The sequence below is a fragment of the Emiliania huxleyi genome (assembly GCF_000372725.1).
Source record: "Emiliania huxleyi CCMP1516 unplaced genomic scaffold EMIHUscaffold_1, whole genome shotgun sequence".
Classification (NCBI taxonomy): Eukaryota; Haptophyta; order Isochrysidales; family Noelaerhabdaceae; genus Emiliania; species Emiliania huxleyi.
In genome coordinates this window covers 556,484-571,506 of record NW_005202428.1, presented here as the reverse complement: position 1 = coordinate 571,506, position 15,023 = coordinate 556,484, and the positions used below count along the sequence as shown (strand labels likewise).

Genomic DNA, 15,023 nt, shown 5'->3' with positions numbered 1-15,023 from the left:
TGTGTGTGTGTGTGTGTGTGTTCGTTGTTTGTGCGAGGGCAGGGCAGGGCAGGGCGGCGGCGAGCGGCGAGCGGCGTCGGCGAGATCGGCGACGAAGAGAGGCGATGGTGACGTACACGGCGGCAGTGTTCACGGCAGCGGCGCCGGTGGCGGCCCCGCGCAGCGGCGGCGGCGCCCTGAGTGAGGCAGATTGCCCTGCACAGCCTGCTGGGAACGCTCCCGACGAGCGGCGAGCCATGCGGGCCCGCCGCGGGCGACGCGGGCGGCGAGCCGACACGCGTGTCGCAGGCGTAGACAGCACTGGCGAGGCGTGGCGGCCGGCGCCGGTCCCGGAGGCGGCTGCAGTAAGAGCAGCGAGGCAGAAGTCACTGTCCAAGGCGTACTGAGCAGGCTGCCATCGAGCAGCGCGCCATGCGGGCCTGCCGCCGGCGACGAGATTGGAGAGCCGACAGGCATCAAAGAGGTAGGTACTGAGGAGGGCCATCGCGCCCGAGGCGGTCCGCGCCGGCCCTGCAGGCCGTCTCAGAGAGCCTGGCGAGGCTGTACAGAATGCCAAGAGCATACTGAGCAGGCTGCCGTCGAGCGACGAGCCATGCTGGCTCGTCGCAAGCGATGAGGTCGAGGAGCCGATCGGAGCGTCGCAGAGGCTGCCGACCACTGCCGTTCGCCCTCGGGCCCAGGGGTGGAAGGCAAGCTTCCTGGCGTTTCTGGCGAGCGTCCAGACGTCGCAGAGCATCTGGCAGGCGCGCAGCGACCCAAATTTTTGCTCACCGCACGGCCGTGCGAGCCGTTGGTCGGTGGTGATGGTCGGCGGCGGCGCGCGCCGACCAACGCGGCTGCGGTGGGCGTCATGTGGCGGGCGTCGGAATGAGCATTGTGCGCCGAATTTCGGACGTCCCTTCAGCGTCGTTCTTGAGAGTCGTGAACGAGGCCGCTTCTCTCAAAGTCGCATGCGGGCGGCCGCCCGACGCGGCCCTTCAGCCAGCCCTCACGGCCCGGGCATGCACCCGCACACCCTCCTCTCGGGCGAGGCGACTGACGAAATTCGCGCGGACACATGCGGCACCCGCAATGCGCGCCCGCGGCGGCACTCGACACCAACGTCGCGGCGCCGCTGACGCAAGGGCCGTTGCCCTGGCACACGCCCCTTTTCTGGACCCGGCTCCCCTCAACACACCTCCTCCGGTCTAAGTAGCCTCGTCACTTGTCTGTGCGGCAAGCTGAGCGCCGCCTGCGCCTCCTCTAGCTCCACCGGCGTCAGCTCCCACGTCGCGCCCGCGGCGGCGGCGAGGGAGGCGCAAAACGCGTCCCGCGAGGGCAGCGTCTGCGAGAGGCCGCGCACAAATGAGCCGTGCGACCGCTGCGCGCGGTAAGCGGGCTGGCGCTTAGGCATCCGCAGCAGACCCATCCTCGCTGGCTCATAGTCCCAGAGCAGGGAGGTGTGGTGCAGCCAGCGCTTGCCCGAGATGGACTGCGCGTTGCCGCCAAACTTGAAGTCGCCCTCCTCGGTCGCGAAGCAGTAGTCGTTTGCGCGCACCGCAAAGTTGGTCGCGCCGCAGCCGCGCAGTGCGGCGTCGTACACGGAGGACGTCCAGTCTAGGATCGGGTCCGGGTAGGGGGGCACCTGCGGGACGTGTCTCGGACATGTCACGGACGCGTCCTGGACATGCCCCGACGGGTCGGGCGACGCCTGAGGCTCGTCGTGTCTAGCCTGGGAAGCGTCTAGGAAGCGTCTAGGAAGTGTCTTGGTGGGGTGACGCCTGAGGCTCGTCGTCGGCGGCGCAGATGAAGGTCGCGAAGAGCGTGTCTGGTGCGGCAGGGGGCGCAGCGGGGTGGGCAACGCCGCGAGCGGCACGGGCAGCGGCGGTGTTGGCGCGAGAGGTGAGGGCTACGTGTTTGAGCGTTCCACCGGCGTCAGAGATAATTGTGCCGCCGCCGGAGAAGCGCTTGATGACCGGCACGCCGGCCTTCAGCACCTCCTCGGTGTTGAGCATCTCGGCTGGCTTGCCAGAGATGCCCAGCACAACCGACTGAGCCGCGGCGTGCGCAGCGTCGCGCTCCGGGCCGGCGCTGGTGGGCGGCGCATCCCAGGTGTTGGTGATGAACCAGCTGCGCGTGTCGGTGCGAAAGATGGCCTCCTCGAGCTGCAGCATACGGAGGACGGGCATGTTGCGCAGCCGCAGCCACAGAGCGCGAGTCGGGGAGGCCATTTTATTGCTCGGCGCGGCGCTGTGTTGGGCGCGCCGCCAATTTTTCTTTTCTGGGGTTCTCTCAAGGAGATGTAGGTATATTGTTGGCAAATCAAGACACAGAGCTCACACAGAATCACAGCGGGAGGAAAGCGGCGAGTCGCAATTCCAGGGGTCGTTGTGGCGGGCCACCCTGTCCAGAGAGGCATGGATGCCAATCTGGGGTCTCTCGACCGAGTCTATGAGCCCTGGCCGCCTCCCGATCTTGGTGGTAAGGCCGCAGCCGAACAGGGCGACGGAGATGGCGCGGGAGAGTACGGGTGTTCCAGGGGGTCACGACACGCACCGACCCTTCACGAGCCGAAAGGCTGCACCCGGGGAAGGCACAGTAATCCGGCACCGTGTTGGGCGCCCCATTCCGTTTAGGGCTAGGTCGGCTCAGGGCCCCGTCCACTTCCCTCCCACTTGGCGCGTGATGATGAGGAGATGCCACCCAGGCCAGCCAGGGCAAGGGCGGAGGGCGAGAGCGGAGAGCGGAGGGCTGGGCGGAGGCAAGGGCGGGCGGAGGGCGAGGATTTTTTTTTTGTTTCGTTGGCCGAAGCCTCGTTGGCCGAAGCCTCGGTGGCCGAAGCCTCAGTGGCCAAAGCCTTAAAGGACGGGTCGGGCCGCGGGGAAGGGAGGGCGGAGGGTGAGGGGAGAAGGGGCGCGGGCAGGGGGGGGGGGGCAGAGCGCGAGTGCCAGTGCGAGTGCGAGTGCGAGTGCAAGTGCCAATGCGGGGGCGGGGGTGGGGGGGCGGGGGGGCGGGGGCCGGGGGGGGGGGGGGAGCCTGGAGCAGTAATAATATCGTTGGCCGAAGCCTCGTTGGCCGAAGCCTCGGTGGCCGAAGCCTCGGTGGCCGAAGCCTTATCCGGCTTATTATTAATTGTACAGTGAAGCCTCACATCACAGTGCACGGGCCGCTAAATGTTGATGTGTGTGGGGATTGGGTGGTTGTTGGGTGAGGGGCGCAAGGGAGGGCAGGGGCAAAAGTGGGGCATGAGGAGGAGATGGTGGGGGATGGTTCGTGCTCGCAAGGAGGGGGGGGGGGGTTATTTGGTGAGGTGGTGGCAGCCAAACTGCTGGATCGTGTCTGCACGGCGGAGGTTGGCAGCATATTCCATGGCAGGAGTGTGGGAAGGGGGTCGGGTATCATAGTAAATTGTGCCATCAGGGAGGGCGATCGTGGGGATTGTGGTTCCACTGGCGCTGTTGTGGATGGATTGGTGGCGTTTGGCGGGGGGAGCGGTGGCAGCGTCTGCATAGGTGAGAACGGGCAGTGGTGCAGGTCCCAGGGCGGGAGGGGGGTTGTCTCGTTTCCGCTTCAAAGTGGTAGCGAGGGGGCGTGTGGCTGTTGGCCGGCAGTGTTTGAGATGATCCCAAAGTTGTGCTCTGGAAGAGAAGCGTTGCACGCAGTTGGTACACCAGAGTGGGCAGCCGGCGGTGAAGTTGGGGCCGCGGGGTCGGTGTTGGGGGCTCTGAGGGAAGGTCGGCTGGAATGGCGCAGCTCCAGGGTTGAGAGTTGAAGAGGCAGCCAGATGGCGCCAATCAGGTGGCAACTGCGTCTGCAGGTTGGACTGCGAGGAGCATTCAGTGGACGTGGACGGTTCAGGCGCTGCGGCACGAGGAGGTGGCTCGCAAAGGAATGGAGTAGCGTGTCCAGCAGTAGGAGATGAGCAGTTGACAGCAAGGGCGGTGGTGGTTGGTGCATCAGCAGCAGGATGCAGGATGGAGCTCGTGTGGTTGTCGCTGCATTGGTTGAAGGATGGGTTGGAGGCGCCGGGAGCGATGGTGCTGGCGGAGAGAGCGGCAGGGGCTGACGGTGGTGGCAAGTTCGTGGTGGGAGCTGGCAGCGAGCCCGGCTGACTCCCGCCCAGAGCTGCCAAACCTGCGGCTTGTTGAACTGGCGTTTGTGGCGTGTGCGCAGGCCCTGCGGCGGGCATGTCGGCCGGGACTGCGGGGCCGACGGCAGCGGAGGGAGTCTCTGGGGATGGCTCAGAAGAAGGCTGGGCAGGCCCACTGTCGGCTGGTTGCTCGGGCGAGGTCATCGCGCGCATGCCAGGCCGCGCGCACGCGCAAAGTACGGCCGTCCCTGTCTGTGTCAAGGAGATTACGGCGTCAAGGTGGCGGGCCGGACGCTCACGTGGTCGGTCGATTCGCCCTGAAAAGAAAAACGCGAGCTCACCCCACCCGGTGCTACCGCCGCCACCACCGCCGCCACCGCCGCTGCCGCCCGCCACGCAGCTGGGGATCCATCGCTCGGCGAACCGTTCGGCTCAAATGCTCCTCAAGTCGGTACACCGGCTCGCCCGCCCGTCTCTACTCGTGAGGCCGCTCGGCGAGGACTCTCGCAGCCCGCCAGCGTCTGCGAGAGCGCGGCAGCACCACAGCTCACGATGATCTACTTCCCGGTCCGGGCGCTGGCGGAGCCCGCGAGGATGATTCTCGAGTTCGGCGGCGTCGCGTACGAAGACGCATCTCCCCAGCAGGCCTACGGCGTGCCTTGGAAGGACGCCAAGGACAAGACGCCGTTCGGTCAGCTGCCGCTGCTCCTGGTCGACGGCAAGGCAGACGGCCTCGCACGCACGCCGACCGCCACGAAGCCTCCCACACACGACGCGTATCCGCGCCGCAGGAGCTGGCCCAGGCTGGCGCGATCATCCGCGCGGGGGAGCGTACGTCATCGGCTGTGCGTCCAACTACGACGGCGCGTCGATGGCCGAGCGCGCGGCTGCGCTCGGCAACCCCGTCGTCGTCGTCACCCTCGACTATCGGCTCGGTGCCTTCGGCTTCCTGGGCGGCACAGCAATGCGGGCCCGCGACCCAGACCGCTCGACGGGCAACTACGGGATTCAGGACCAGCGCGCGGCGATCAAGTGGGTGCGTGCCAACGCGGCGGTCTTCGGCGGCGACGTTGGGTCCGTCACGATCTTCGGGCAGAGCGCGGGCGCGGGCAGCATCGCCAACCACTACGTGCAGCCGGACAGCCGCGGCCTGTTCGACCGCGCGATCGCCGAGTCGGGCGCCTTCTCGCGCTGGAACGCGATGCCGCGCGCCATCGGGCAGGGGCAGTACGATTACCTCGCGACCGAGCTCGGCTGCGACCTGAAGAGCGACCCGGTCGCGTGCCTGCTCGCCAAGCCGTGGAAGGACGTGCAGGCCGCGGCGACCCGGGCGGTGCCGCCCTCGTGGTTTGGTCTGCAGTGGGCGCCGGTGGTGGACGGCGTCGCGCTGCCGGTGGCGCCGTACTTTGCCATCGACGCCAACCGCTCGGCCGAGGCGGTGGCCGCCGACGCCCTCGACGCCCTCGACGACGAGGCGAACGATGACGAGGATGAGGACGCGAGCGTCGTGGTGGAGGAGGCGGGTGGGGCTCGTGCCGCGGCCAGGGCGGCGGCCGTGGTGGCTGCGCCGCCGGTGGTGGAGGTGGCCGACGTGCCGCTGCTGCTCGGCAGCTGCCTCTTCCCCAACAAGCCGAAGGCGGACGACTCGGGGCTGCGCGAGTGCTGCGGCGACAACGTGGCGCACACGCTCTCCACGCAGGGCTACGACCGCTGGGTGGACGGCTCGTTCTGGACGCAGTGGATCCGCTTCGGCGTCTTCGACGCGGTCCACGCCGCGCAGGCGCGCAGGGCGTACCTCGACGTCGCGTCGTCGCAGTCGCCGTGGTGGGCGGCGCGCGCCCTCGCGGCGGGGCTGCAGATGTTCTGTGGCGCCAAGGGCTGCAGATGTTCTGTGGCGCCAAGCGCGCCGCGGCGGACGCGTACGTCTACCGTACCGGTTCGACTACGCGGCGTACGCCGGCACCAACCCGTACGTGGGCGTCGCGCACTCGGCCGAGCTGCCGTTTGTCTTCGCGGCGGACGAGGCGCGCGCCACGCCGCAGCTCGCCGCGCTCTCCGACGCGATCGTGCGCTACTGGACAAACTTCGCCGCGAGCGCCGACCCCAACCCGCTGCCGCCCAATGCCACCAGCCGCGGCGGCGGCAGGAGCCGCGGCACGGTGGAGGCGACGCTGCCGTCGCTGCCGTCGTGGCCGGCGTACGACGCGGCGACGCAGCGGCAGATCGTCCTCAACGCGACCGACCTGCGCGTCGAGGACGGATGGAACGCGGCGCACTGCGAGGTGCTCGAGAAGGCGATGGACGCTACCCGATCCCGTCGCCGCCCGCGGCCGCTGCGCGTGGGGAGGCGTCGGCAGCGTGAGAGATGTGTTGAGGGGCGACTGCGGAGATGTTTATGGACGGGTTACTAAAACGGATGACACGTCACGTGAAACGGGGGGGTCACACATGCTCTGAACGGGTCACGCACAGCGTCTGCGCCACCACCTCGCACCCCGCACCCCTCCCTTGTTCCCCCCTCGCCCCCCCCCCATCCCCCGTCTCCCGCGAAGGGCACGCTCGTCGGTGGTCGTACTACGTAGGTGACAGCGAGCTCCTAGCAATGGATGCCGTGGAGAAGGGCGTGCTTGTTCTCGTTTCCTGTGCACTTCAGCAAGTTCCAGAGATGTGAGCGAAGTAAACTTCGGCCGAACCGTCGGCGAGGAGCAGGAAGGGCTGCGCAGCCGAGTAGCAGCCTGGGCCCGAGTACACGGCCTGGCAGCCGCACGTCGCGGCCGAGTCGACGTCGTTCGTGTACTTCGTGGCCGCCATGTCAGTGGTCATGGGGTAGGTCGTTCCAAACTCCAGATCCGCAGGGACACAAAGCTCGCCAAACTGGACCGAAGAGTCCACGCATCCCAAGTAGCTGCGAATGTAGGGTGCCGGGTCTGGGAAAACGGCCAATGGCGCGCATGTGTAGTCCGAATAGTCGTCCCCAGGGATTCCGTTCTCTGCCGGGCTGAACGGGAGGGCGCCGACCGCTGGGGAGGGAGCGTCCGTGCAGCAGTAATCGGGCACCTGCGTACCCATGTCAGTGACCGCCTCATACACGCAGTCTGCGGGAATGCTGTCCGTGAAGCGGTCGTAGATGGCGTACCCAGCGAACAGGTCCGAGCCAGGCTCCGGGGTCGTGGCGAATCCAAGCACGAGAGCGAATGCCGGCGCGAGCATCATGACGCCTGCGACGAAGTTGATTAGGGTTCTCACGCTGCGGGTGCCCTGCTTTGCCCCTATTGGAGCAAATATTGGAGCAAAACGCTATTGGAGCAAAACGACCGCGCCCTATGAAGAGAAAAGCAGCCAGCGCGGGGGTGATGCCGACGTGCGCGAGTCATAGGTAGACTGGCCTTATTTACAGACAGTTTTTAGGAAACATATATGTAGCACTTGTGTCGAACCTCACTGGGAAAAGATGACGTCGGACAGTGCACAGTGGTGGTGACTTGCTTGGCACCACACACCTCTCCTTAAAAATCCCTGTGTGGTGGCGGCGTGCCGTCCTCCAATCCCTCCCTTGGGTTGTCTGTTTTCTTTCTTTCTTTCTTTGACTTGCTTGGGGCTCCACAGGGGTGAGGGTCGGAGGGTCCCGTAGAGAGTGAGGGGGGGTGGAGGGTCTTCCTGTAAACTGTGTTGTCCAGGTCCCTCCTACGCTGCGGCGGCTCCTGTTTGACTCGCGATCGATATGCGTTGGTGGCACTCCCCTACCAAATCCCGCACTACCGCGCCTCCCGACGCGCCCGCACACCTAGTGGGCAGTGGGATTTGGTGGGATTTGGTAGTATCTTACTGTGGGAGCGCTACAGCAGAGCTACACGCCCGAATCAGAGGTCTCCCAGTGGGGTTCGACACAAGTGATATAGCACCCCCGTAAGACTCAATCACCCTGTCGTTGGCTACTCGTATGTACGGTCGCGTTGTTGATGTTTTGCGGTGAGCGGCACCTCCTTGGCCCAGCACCGGTGTTATCACGTCTCAGCTGCTTCATTGCCATGTCCAGTTAGAGAGCGTGTGAGTGTTAGAGTTGTTTGGTATTGCTAAAAATCCAGTTATGGCGGAGACGCGCTGATAGCATTCCTGTGCACGCAGTTGGACCAGCACGGCCATCGGGTGCGTGGCGCAAAAAGACCTGTTTGCGCTGTCTTCGATGGCTACATGCGCTGCTGCGGTACCTGTGACGCACACATGTTGATCACATCCATATGCCTCACTAACATACAGCTGGCGAGCCTTGCTTCCCTCGTCTGGCCATGCTGTGCATCATCTCACCGTATGCAGCCGTATACGCCCACGGTGCTCACAGGGTCGGGCGTCACGGTGCTCGTGGCAAGCATCTCCGTCACTCTTGTGTTGGGCGCGCTACCGTGGTGGGGGGAGTGCGCCCTGAAAAGAAAACCCGCGCGGCCGTGCTACCGCCGCCACCACCGCCGCCACCGCCGCTGCCGCCCGCCACGCAGCTGGCATCAATCGCTCGGCGACCGCTCGGCTCAAATGCTCCTCAAGTCGGTACACCGGCTCGCCCGCCCGTCTCTACTCGTGGCGGCAGGCACATTTGCTGGTGAGGCCGCTCGGCGAGGACTCTCGCAGCCCGCCAGCGTCTGCGAGAGCGCGGCAGCACCACAGCTCACGATGATCTACTTCCCGGTCCGGGCGCTGGCGGAGCCCGCGAGGATGATTCTCGAGTTCGGCGGCGTCGCGTACGAAGACGCATCTCCCCAGCAGGCCTACGGCGTGCCTTGGAAGGACGCCAAGGACAAGACGCCGTTCGGTCAGCTGCCGCTGCTCCTGGTCGACGGCAAGGCAGACGGCCTCGCACGCACGCCGACCGCCACGAAGCCTCCCACACACGACGCGTCTCCGCGCCGCAGGAGCTGGCCCAGGCTGGCGCGATCATCCGCTACTGCGCCGCGCTCGTGCCTGCGCTCGTGCCGGCCGAACCGCTTGAGGCTGCGAGGTGCGACATGATCTTCGAGGCGGCGCGCGAGCTCGACGCCGTCAACCCGATCGTGAATGTGTTTCGCGGCGAGGCCTTTGACGCGAAGAAGGCGGCCTGCTTCGAGGACTTCCACTGCTTAGCAACCGATGGCTTACATAGGTGTGCGTTTTCATTCATAGGCGGCGTTCTTCGACAGCTTCCCGGCCAAGCTTGCGCGGCTGGCGAGGCAGCTGCGCGAGAGCGAGGGCCCCTTCTCCTGCGGCGCGGCGCCGCGCTGGTGCGATTTTATGCTCTACCACAACCTCGACAACGCACGGCTGCTCGAGCCCGCCGCGCTCGACGCTTACCCGGAGGTGCGCACCTTCATGGCGGCGGTCGAGGCGACGCCGCGCGTGGCGGAGTTTCTGCAGGCGAGGCCCAAGCCGGTGGACATTGGGACAAAGCCGATGCTGGAGCCAAACGTGCCGGGCATACGCGTGAAGAAGTAGTGGCTGTGATCTCGCGGCCACAGTGCGCCCCGTCTGCGGCGTGCGGGGAGTGTAACATGAAGGTCCGTCTGCATTCCGCTTGCCGGGCGGCGTGCGAGATCCTGCAGGGGCTGGGGGAGGCTGGATTTTGTTATTTGTTTATTGTGAACTTTGAAGGCTCGCGCGCGCGGCCGCGTTCACCTGTTCACCATGGCGTTTTCGTCCTCCTTCTTGTTTTCACCACACGCGATACACCACACACACACTCCAGTCTCCACAGACTCCGACAAAAAATAAACGAGCGAGTGACGGGTAATCGTGGCCGTGGCCAAGAAAATCAAAATATTAAGCTCTCTATTTGGACCACGGCGAAAGACTCGACGGTTTTGGGCGTTTCAGAGCACGCTGAATCGATCGGCTAAGCTAGAACTCTCCCTCTCCCTTTCCTTTCATAATTATTGACTCAAAACTCGATGATCGCGCGATTTTGGAGAAGTTCTAGCTTAGCCAAAACGTTCCTCTCGAAAAGTTGACTTAGGAAGCCGCAAACGGCAGCTTCTCAAAGCCTCACCCGCGCTTATTCTCTTGATCTTTCAAAACCTAGGCCTGCGGCCAAAATTTTCTAAAGGCCGCTGCGCGGCCAGCGCGATGCGCAACCAGTCAGCGACCGACAGTCAGCAGCAGACTGTGACGATTGGCGGCCTCGCGCCCTCAGTCAACCTCCTCTACCATCTCCCCTGCTCAGCCCATATGCCTCATCCACGGTGGCGCAGTCACTCGCGCAGGGAGAGAGAGAAAGTCGGCGATCTGCGCCGCGCAGATGAGCTCCGCCTCGTCTGCGTCGAGGACGCCCATCGCAGGGCTGTCATAGCGCCATTGCACATGACGTACTGCATGTTGTTCATTACTTCGCAGGTGCCAAAGTCGAGGATAATCTCACTCAGCGATGGCGAAGGCTGCACTCCCGGCCGGCGGTAGGAGGGATGAAGGCCAATGTACTTCGCAGTGTACGGTGCCTTCCGGCGCGAACAGTGCCCGGGACGAAAGAGGAGGCGACGTCTCCCTCGTCCATGGACGGTGTAGCCAGCTTGAGAGACGGGAACGAACGGCGGTGAATCGCCGACAGCGGCGCCTTCATTCCTTTCCAGTGAATTGCCGGCGGGTGCCCTGAGCGTTGTATCTGTCGGCCAGTTGCCGCACCGCCGGCAGCAGCTCCGCAGCAGCCGCCCAGATGGCGCCGGTTAGGACAGGAACGAAGCCGCGTGGACACGGCTGAGCGACGCCGTGCGTCTCGTTTGGATGCTGCAGGCATGCCGGGCAGCGCGCGTGCTCCATACCGCGCGTCGGGCGCCCGCCGAAATCTTCGATTTCTTTGGCGTAGGGGACCAAAAACCCTGAAATTTTCTTCGCCTGCGGCGGGCAATTAATTTCGCTACTTTCGCTTTCACAGCTCTTTCACACGACTTTATCCGTCACTCAATCAAACATGGCCACATATCAGAGATCAGTGCGTCGACAGATCGAAAGACACGACGATCAGGCGCGCTCGCAGACGGCCGCCACCATCGCGCCCACAGACTCAAAGATCTCGTGCGGCTTGCCATCGTACATATACGCCGCCGACGAGACCACATTGTTGGCGTCGTCGACGCAAACACCGCTCCAGTCGGTCGGGCGATGAACGCCACCGTAATTCTCGATCGCGCCCGCCGTGCCGCCGTACGGCCATTGCTCGCCCTCCGCCTGTCCGACCGTAACCTCACATTTGAGCAGATGCGCCGCGATCACGGGAGCGATGCAGCAGAGGCCGATCGGCTTCTTGGCGGCGTGGAAGGCGCGGATCGCGGTCTCGAGCGACGGCTCGACCGCCATCAGCGCCGCGTCGCCCTGCGCCACCGTCGCGTGGTTACACAGGTTCTTGGCCGCGCCGAATCCGCCTGGCACGATGAGCGCCGCATATTCCGTCGGGTCGAGGGAGGTGAGCGGCGCGATCTGCCCACGCGCGATGCGCGCGGACTCGACGAGGACGTTCCTCGGCGCTGAGTCCTCCTCCCCCTTCGTGTGGTCGACGACGTGGTGCTGCACGATGTCCGGCGCGAAGCATGCCGGAGCGAAGCCCGCCGCTGAGACGTGTACGAGGGTGGCGACGGACTCGGTGATCTCGGAGCCGTCGTACACGCCGTTGCCGGCGAGCACGACTGCGATCTTTCTCGGCGCCGCCGTGCACAGCAGGCGCGACGCGAGCGGCGCAGAGGCGCGCAGCGTGCCAAGTCTGACGAGGGCCATGATGGAGATGAGCGGCTTTAGCGGGAGAGAGCGAGCGACTCGCGTCGGCAAGCAGGGTGCTGCACCCTGATCGTACTCGAGTACCTGTTTTTCTTTTGAGCTTTGCCTTCGATGATGAAACTCGAAGGCGGACATGGCATATCGCTCTCGGGCCCACAGACATCCCGCACACTCGCCGCACACCCGCCGCCCCCCGCGCGCGCCCCACCCCGGCCGGGAGTGACTGGGGAGCGGCCGAAAGCGAGAAATCGAGAGAAACGCAAGCGCCCCCCGTCCAGCACCAGGTGCACCTGCCCGCCTTGGGCGCGTGTTGTCGCTTGCGCGAGCGTGCCCGGCCATGCGCTGCAGCGCAACCCGCGCCCCGCTCATCCCATCTTATGCTGACGCTCGTCCGCCGTCGCCTGCGCGCATCGCAGATCAAAAACAAGGTGGGACGCGTAAGCCGGAGACACAATGTATCCGGATATGCAACGGTGGCATAAAGTGAATGATACACCGTCGCAGGATATGCAACGGTGGCATAAAGTGAATGATACACCGTCGCACAACGGCATAGTTGCTGCGCCAAGCGACTCGTCTCGCTTTGCTTCTGAGACAGCGCCGCTGAGCCACAATGAGACACGGCGCAGGACGGGTGAAGCCATGGAGTACCCCCAAGCCAGATGCTAGTGTCAGTTGTAGCGCGGTCGGCAGAGGGGTGAGGGCGGCGACAGCATGGGTGGCGGCGAGCCGGCGAGGTGGGTGCTCGTGTGGGGAGGGCAGCGGTGGCATTGGCACAGGCGGCGCCGGCGGCGGTGTCGGCGTAGCGCGTGGGCGGCGGCGTGGAACCGGTTGTGGGCAACGGTGGCGAGGGCGGCGGCGGTGCCTAATCAAGGGCGCCGGCGGTATGTGGGCCAGGTGTGGCAGCGGCAAGGGCGGTGGCGGTGAGTTGGGCGGCGGCGTGGGTAACGCCACGGCGAGGTCGAACGGCGAGGGCGCCTGTAAGGGCTGAGGGGGCGGCGGCGTGGGCAACGACGTGGCGAGGGCGGCTAGGGGTTGTGTGGGCGGGGGCAATGGGCGGGGGCAAGGGCGTGTGGGTGACGTGGGTGGAGGCGGCGGCGGCGGCGGCGAGGGGTGGGGGGGGGGTGGGGGGCGGGCGGTGGGGCGTGGGGGGCGTGGGTGGCGGAGAGGGGCAGGCGGCGGCGGTGCCCCGGAGGCTGGGCGGCCGAGGGCGTCGACGGCGTGGGTGGCGATTGATTGGCGTGGGCAATGGCAAGGATGGCAGCGGTGTGGGTGGCAATAGAGCGATTGGGTGGGCAGCGGCGTGTGTGGGCGATACGCAACGGCGACAGCAACGGTATGGGTGATGGCAGCGTGGGCGGCAGCAATGGCGTGGGTGTCGTGGCGGCGTGGGTGTGGCGAGCAAGTCGACGGCGAGGGCGACGGCGAGGAGGGCGGTAGCGTGGGTGGCAGCAGTGTGGGGGCGCCGGTGACAGCATGTCAATGGCGTGGGTAATGGCGGCGCAGGCGGCAGCGAGGGCGAGGGGTGGCGTGGCGTGGGTGGCAATCAAGTAGTCGGCGAGGGCGACGGGGGCAAGCAAGGCGGTGGTGACGGCGGCGGCGAGGGCGACGGCGCGGGGGTGGCGACGGCTAGTGTGGCAGCGGCGAGGATGGCCACCCACGCGTCACCACCGTCACCCACGCCGCGGCCACCGTAGTCACCACCGCGCTCACCACCGGCTTTGCATCCGTGGACCGCGAGCGGATCGTCGCCGAGCGGCACTCACACGAGGCTTTGGCGCGCGATGTACGCGATGAGCGAGGAGACGCTGCGCAGCATGGCGGACGGCGAGAGGCTGGTCGCCGAGCGGCGCGCGTACGAGCAGAGCCGCTCTGGGGAGCAGAAGGCCGCCTTCGGTCGCATGCTGGAGAACACGATGGTGAGCTCACGCCGACCCCACCCCCTTCCCCTGATAGCGCCACAGCATGCACCGCTCTCGCGGCACGTTGGCTTTACATTCCGTGCATTAGGACCTCTGGTACGCGCACGCCTCGGTCACGGTCGTGCTGCTCACGAGCTGCCCGACGAGCTGCCCGCCGGCTTTGACCGGAGCCGGAGCCGAAGCTCGTCATCGACGTCGCCAGCGACGACGGCGGCGCTCAGCGGCGGCACTCTCGGCACTCGGGGGCGGCGGTCTTGTCTCTCCGGAGCTCCACGCCGGGCGGGCGGCGCCGGCGGGGCCGGGGGCGATCTCGCACACTTGGGAGACGGGACCAGGCACCAGCCGCCACGGCGCGAGTGAACGAACCCTTCCGCCGGCGTGCCTCACGGGACTGCCGCCCGCGGCCGCCGCCCTTCCCCCCCTCCACCGCCCGCACCGCCTTCTCCGCCGCCCGCGCGGCCGCCTCCACGCTCCACCTCCTCCGCCGCTAACTAACAGCGCCTCCCTTCGCGTGACCCCCTTGAGGTTGAGCTGGCGCATGATAGAAGAGGGCGATGCCGCCGAGTGCGCCGCCGCGTCGCGCGTGGGGCGTGCCGCGTGCGCGTCGGCAGTGTCGGCCGTCGCGCGGTCGCGTCGCGAGGCAGGGGCGTGGCGGGTGCACGACGAGAGGTGGCGAGCTTGCTGATCGTCGGAGAGGCGAGAGCTCTCCGCGTACGGTGCCGCCGGTGTCCGGCTTTGACCTTTGTGTGGTCGGACGCGTCGAGAACACCACACACCTCTCTCCCCTGCTCTCTATGTTTTGCCACTTCGCTCTCAGCCTCACAACAAAGCTAGGCGAGATCGATCCTTGCGCACACACATGAGACTGCCCGCGAGGCGCCAATCGTCGGGACGACGATCCACTGACCCGTTTCGCGCGCACGCCCTGCCCCCGCCCCCGCGCGGCTAGACCCGCCCCTCCCCCGGGGGTGCCGGCAGGGCGGCGCCGCACACCTCCTCCCACGTCGCCAGCACCTCGAGCGGCAGAGCGCCGCGGGCCGCGGGAGGGCTTGCGCCGACGCGGGCAGGGCGGTCTGCGGCGGCCGCCACCTCCGCCGGGCCCGCGAGGGTCATCGGGCGGCCGCTCGGCGCGTCCCGCCCCTCCCCTGGCCGCAGAGAGGCTGGCTGCGGCGGCGCGGGCTGTGGAGAAGAGGCGGTGCCGCCGGCGGTGCCGCCCCACGCCACCGAGACGGGATCGCCGATCGCAGACGGGGCCCTGCGTCGTCAACACGCCCACGTCAGGGCGAAGGGGGGGGGGGGGGGGGGCG

At 66.5% G+C, this 15,023-nt stretch overlaps 5 protein-coding genes across 5 annotated transcripts in view; 2 read left to right on the top strand and 3 right to left on the bottom strand.

Annotated features, from left to right (window-relative positions):
- Positions 1–1,168: 1,168 nt before the first annotated feature.
- EMIHUDRAFT_61151 (Lipoate-protein ligase A) lies at positions 1,169–2,210 on the bottom strand (the record flags this gene model as incomplete). Its single annotated transcript, XM_005793935.1, has 3 exons — positions 1,169–1,637; positions 1,759–1,807; positions 1,910–2,210. 3 exons carry the CDS (start codon positions 2,208–2,210, stop codon positions 1,169–1,171), a joined length of 819 nt encoding a protein of 272 aa, XP_005793992.1.
- A 2,295-nt stretch (positions 2,211–4,505) lies between these two features.
- On the top strand, positions 4,506–6,431 carry EMIHUDRAFT_193920 (hypothetical protein; the record flags this gene model as incomplete). Its single annotated transcript, XM_005793934.1, has 5 exons — positions 4,506–4,520; positions 4,598–4,760; positions 4,861–5,934; positions 5,972–6,351; positions 6,417–6,431. 5 exons carry the CDS (start codon positions 4,506–4,508, stop codon positions 6,429–6,431), a joined length of 1,647 nt encoding a protein of 548 aa, XP_005793991.1.
- A 2,090-nt stretch (positions 6,432–8,521) lies between these two features.
- On the top strand, positions 8,522–9,689 carry EMIHUDRAFT_349113 (hypothetical protein). The gene is made up of 3 exons (XM_005793933.1): positions 8,522–8,905; positions 8,974–9,117; positions 9,221–9,689. The coding sequence occupies exons 1-3, from the start codon at positions 8,597–8,599 to the stop codon at positions 9,527–9,529; spliced, it is 762 nt and encodes a 253-aa protein (XP_005793990.1). The 5' UTR covers positions 8,522–8,596; the 3' UTR covers positions 9,530–9,689.
- Positions 9,690–11,044: 1,355 nt separating this feature from the next.
- EMIHUDRAFT_94825 (hypothetical protein) lies at positions 11,045–11,794 on the bottom strand (the record flags this gene model as incomplete). Its single annotated transcript, XM_005793932.1, has 1 exon — positions 11,045–11,794. One exon carries the CDS (start codon positions 11,792–11,794, stop codon positions 11,045–11,047), a length of 750 nt encoding a protein of 249 aa, XP_005793989.1.
- Positions 11,795–14,661: 2,867 nt separating this feature from the next.
- The window catches only part of EMIHUDRAFT_193914 (hypothetical protein), a gene marked incomplete at both ends in the record, with an annotated part of 2,839 nt that continues 2,477 nt past the window's right edge, over positions 14,662–15,023 (bottom strand). The window contains 2 exons of the mRNA XM_005793931.1: positions 14,662–14,730; positions 14,806–14,971. Of these exons, the coding sequence (XP_005793988.1) occupies positions 14,662–14,730; positions 14,806–14,971 (235 nt within the window). The remainder of the gene's footprint in view (positions 14,731–14,805; positions 14,972–15,023) is intronic.

What these genes read in the sequence shown, in the direction of transcription:
- EMIHUDRAFT_349113 (XM_005793933.1), top strand. Translation starts at nt 8,597, where the DNA reads ATGCTCCTCAAGTCGGTACACCGGCTCGCCCGCCCGTCTCTACTCGTG. An exon ending in TGCTCCTGGTCGACGGCAAG is followed by an intron (nt 8,906 to 8,973) that starts GCAGACGGCCTC and finishes TCCGCGCCGCAG; the next exon opens with GAGCTGGCCCAGGCTGGCGC. An exon ending in CCGTCAACCCGATCGTGAAT is followed by an intron (nt 9,118 to 9,220) that starts GTGTTTCGCGGC and finishes TTTCATTCATAG; the next exon opens with GCGGCGTTCTTCGACAGCTT.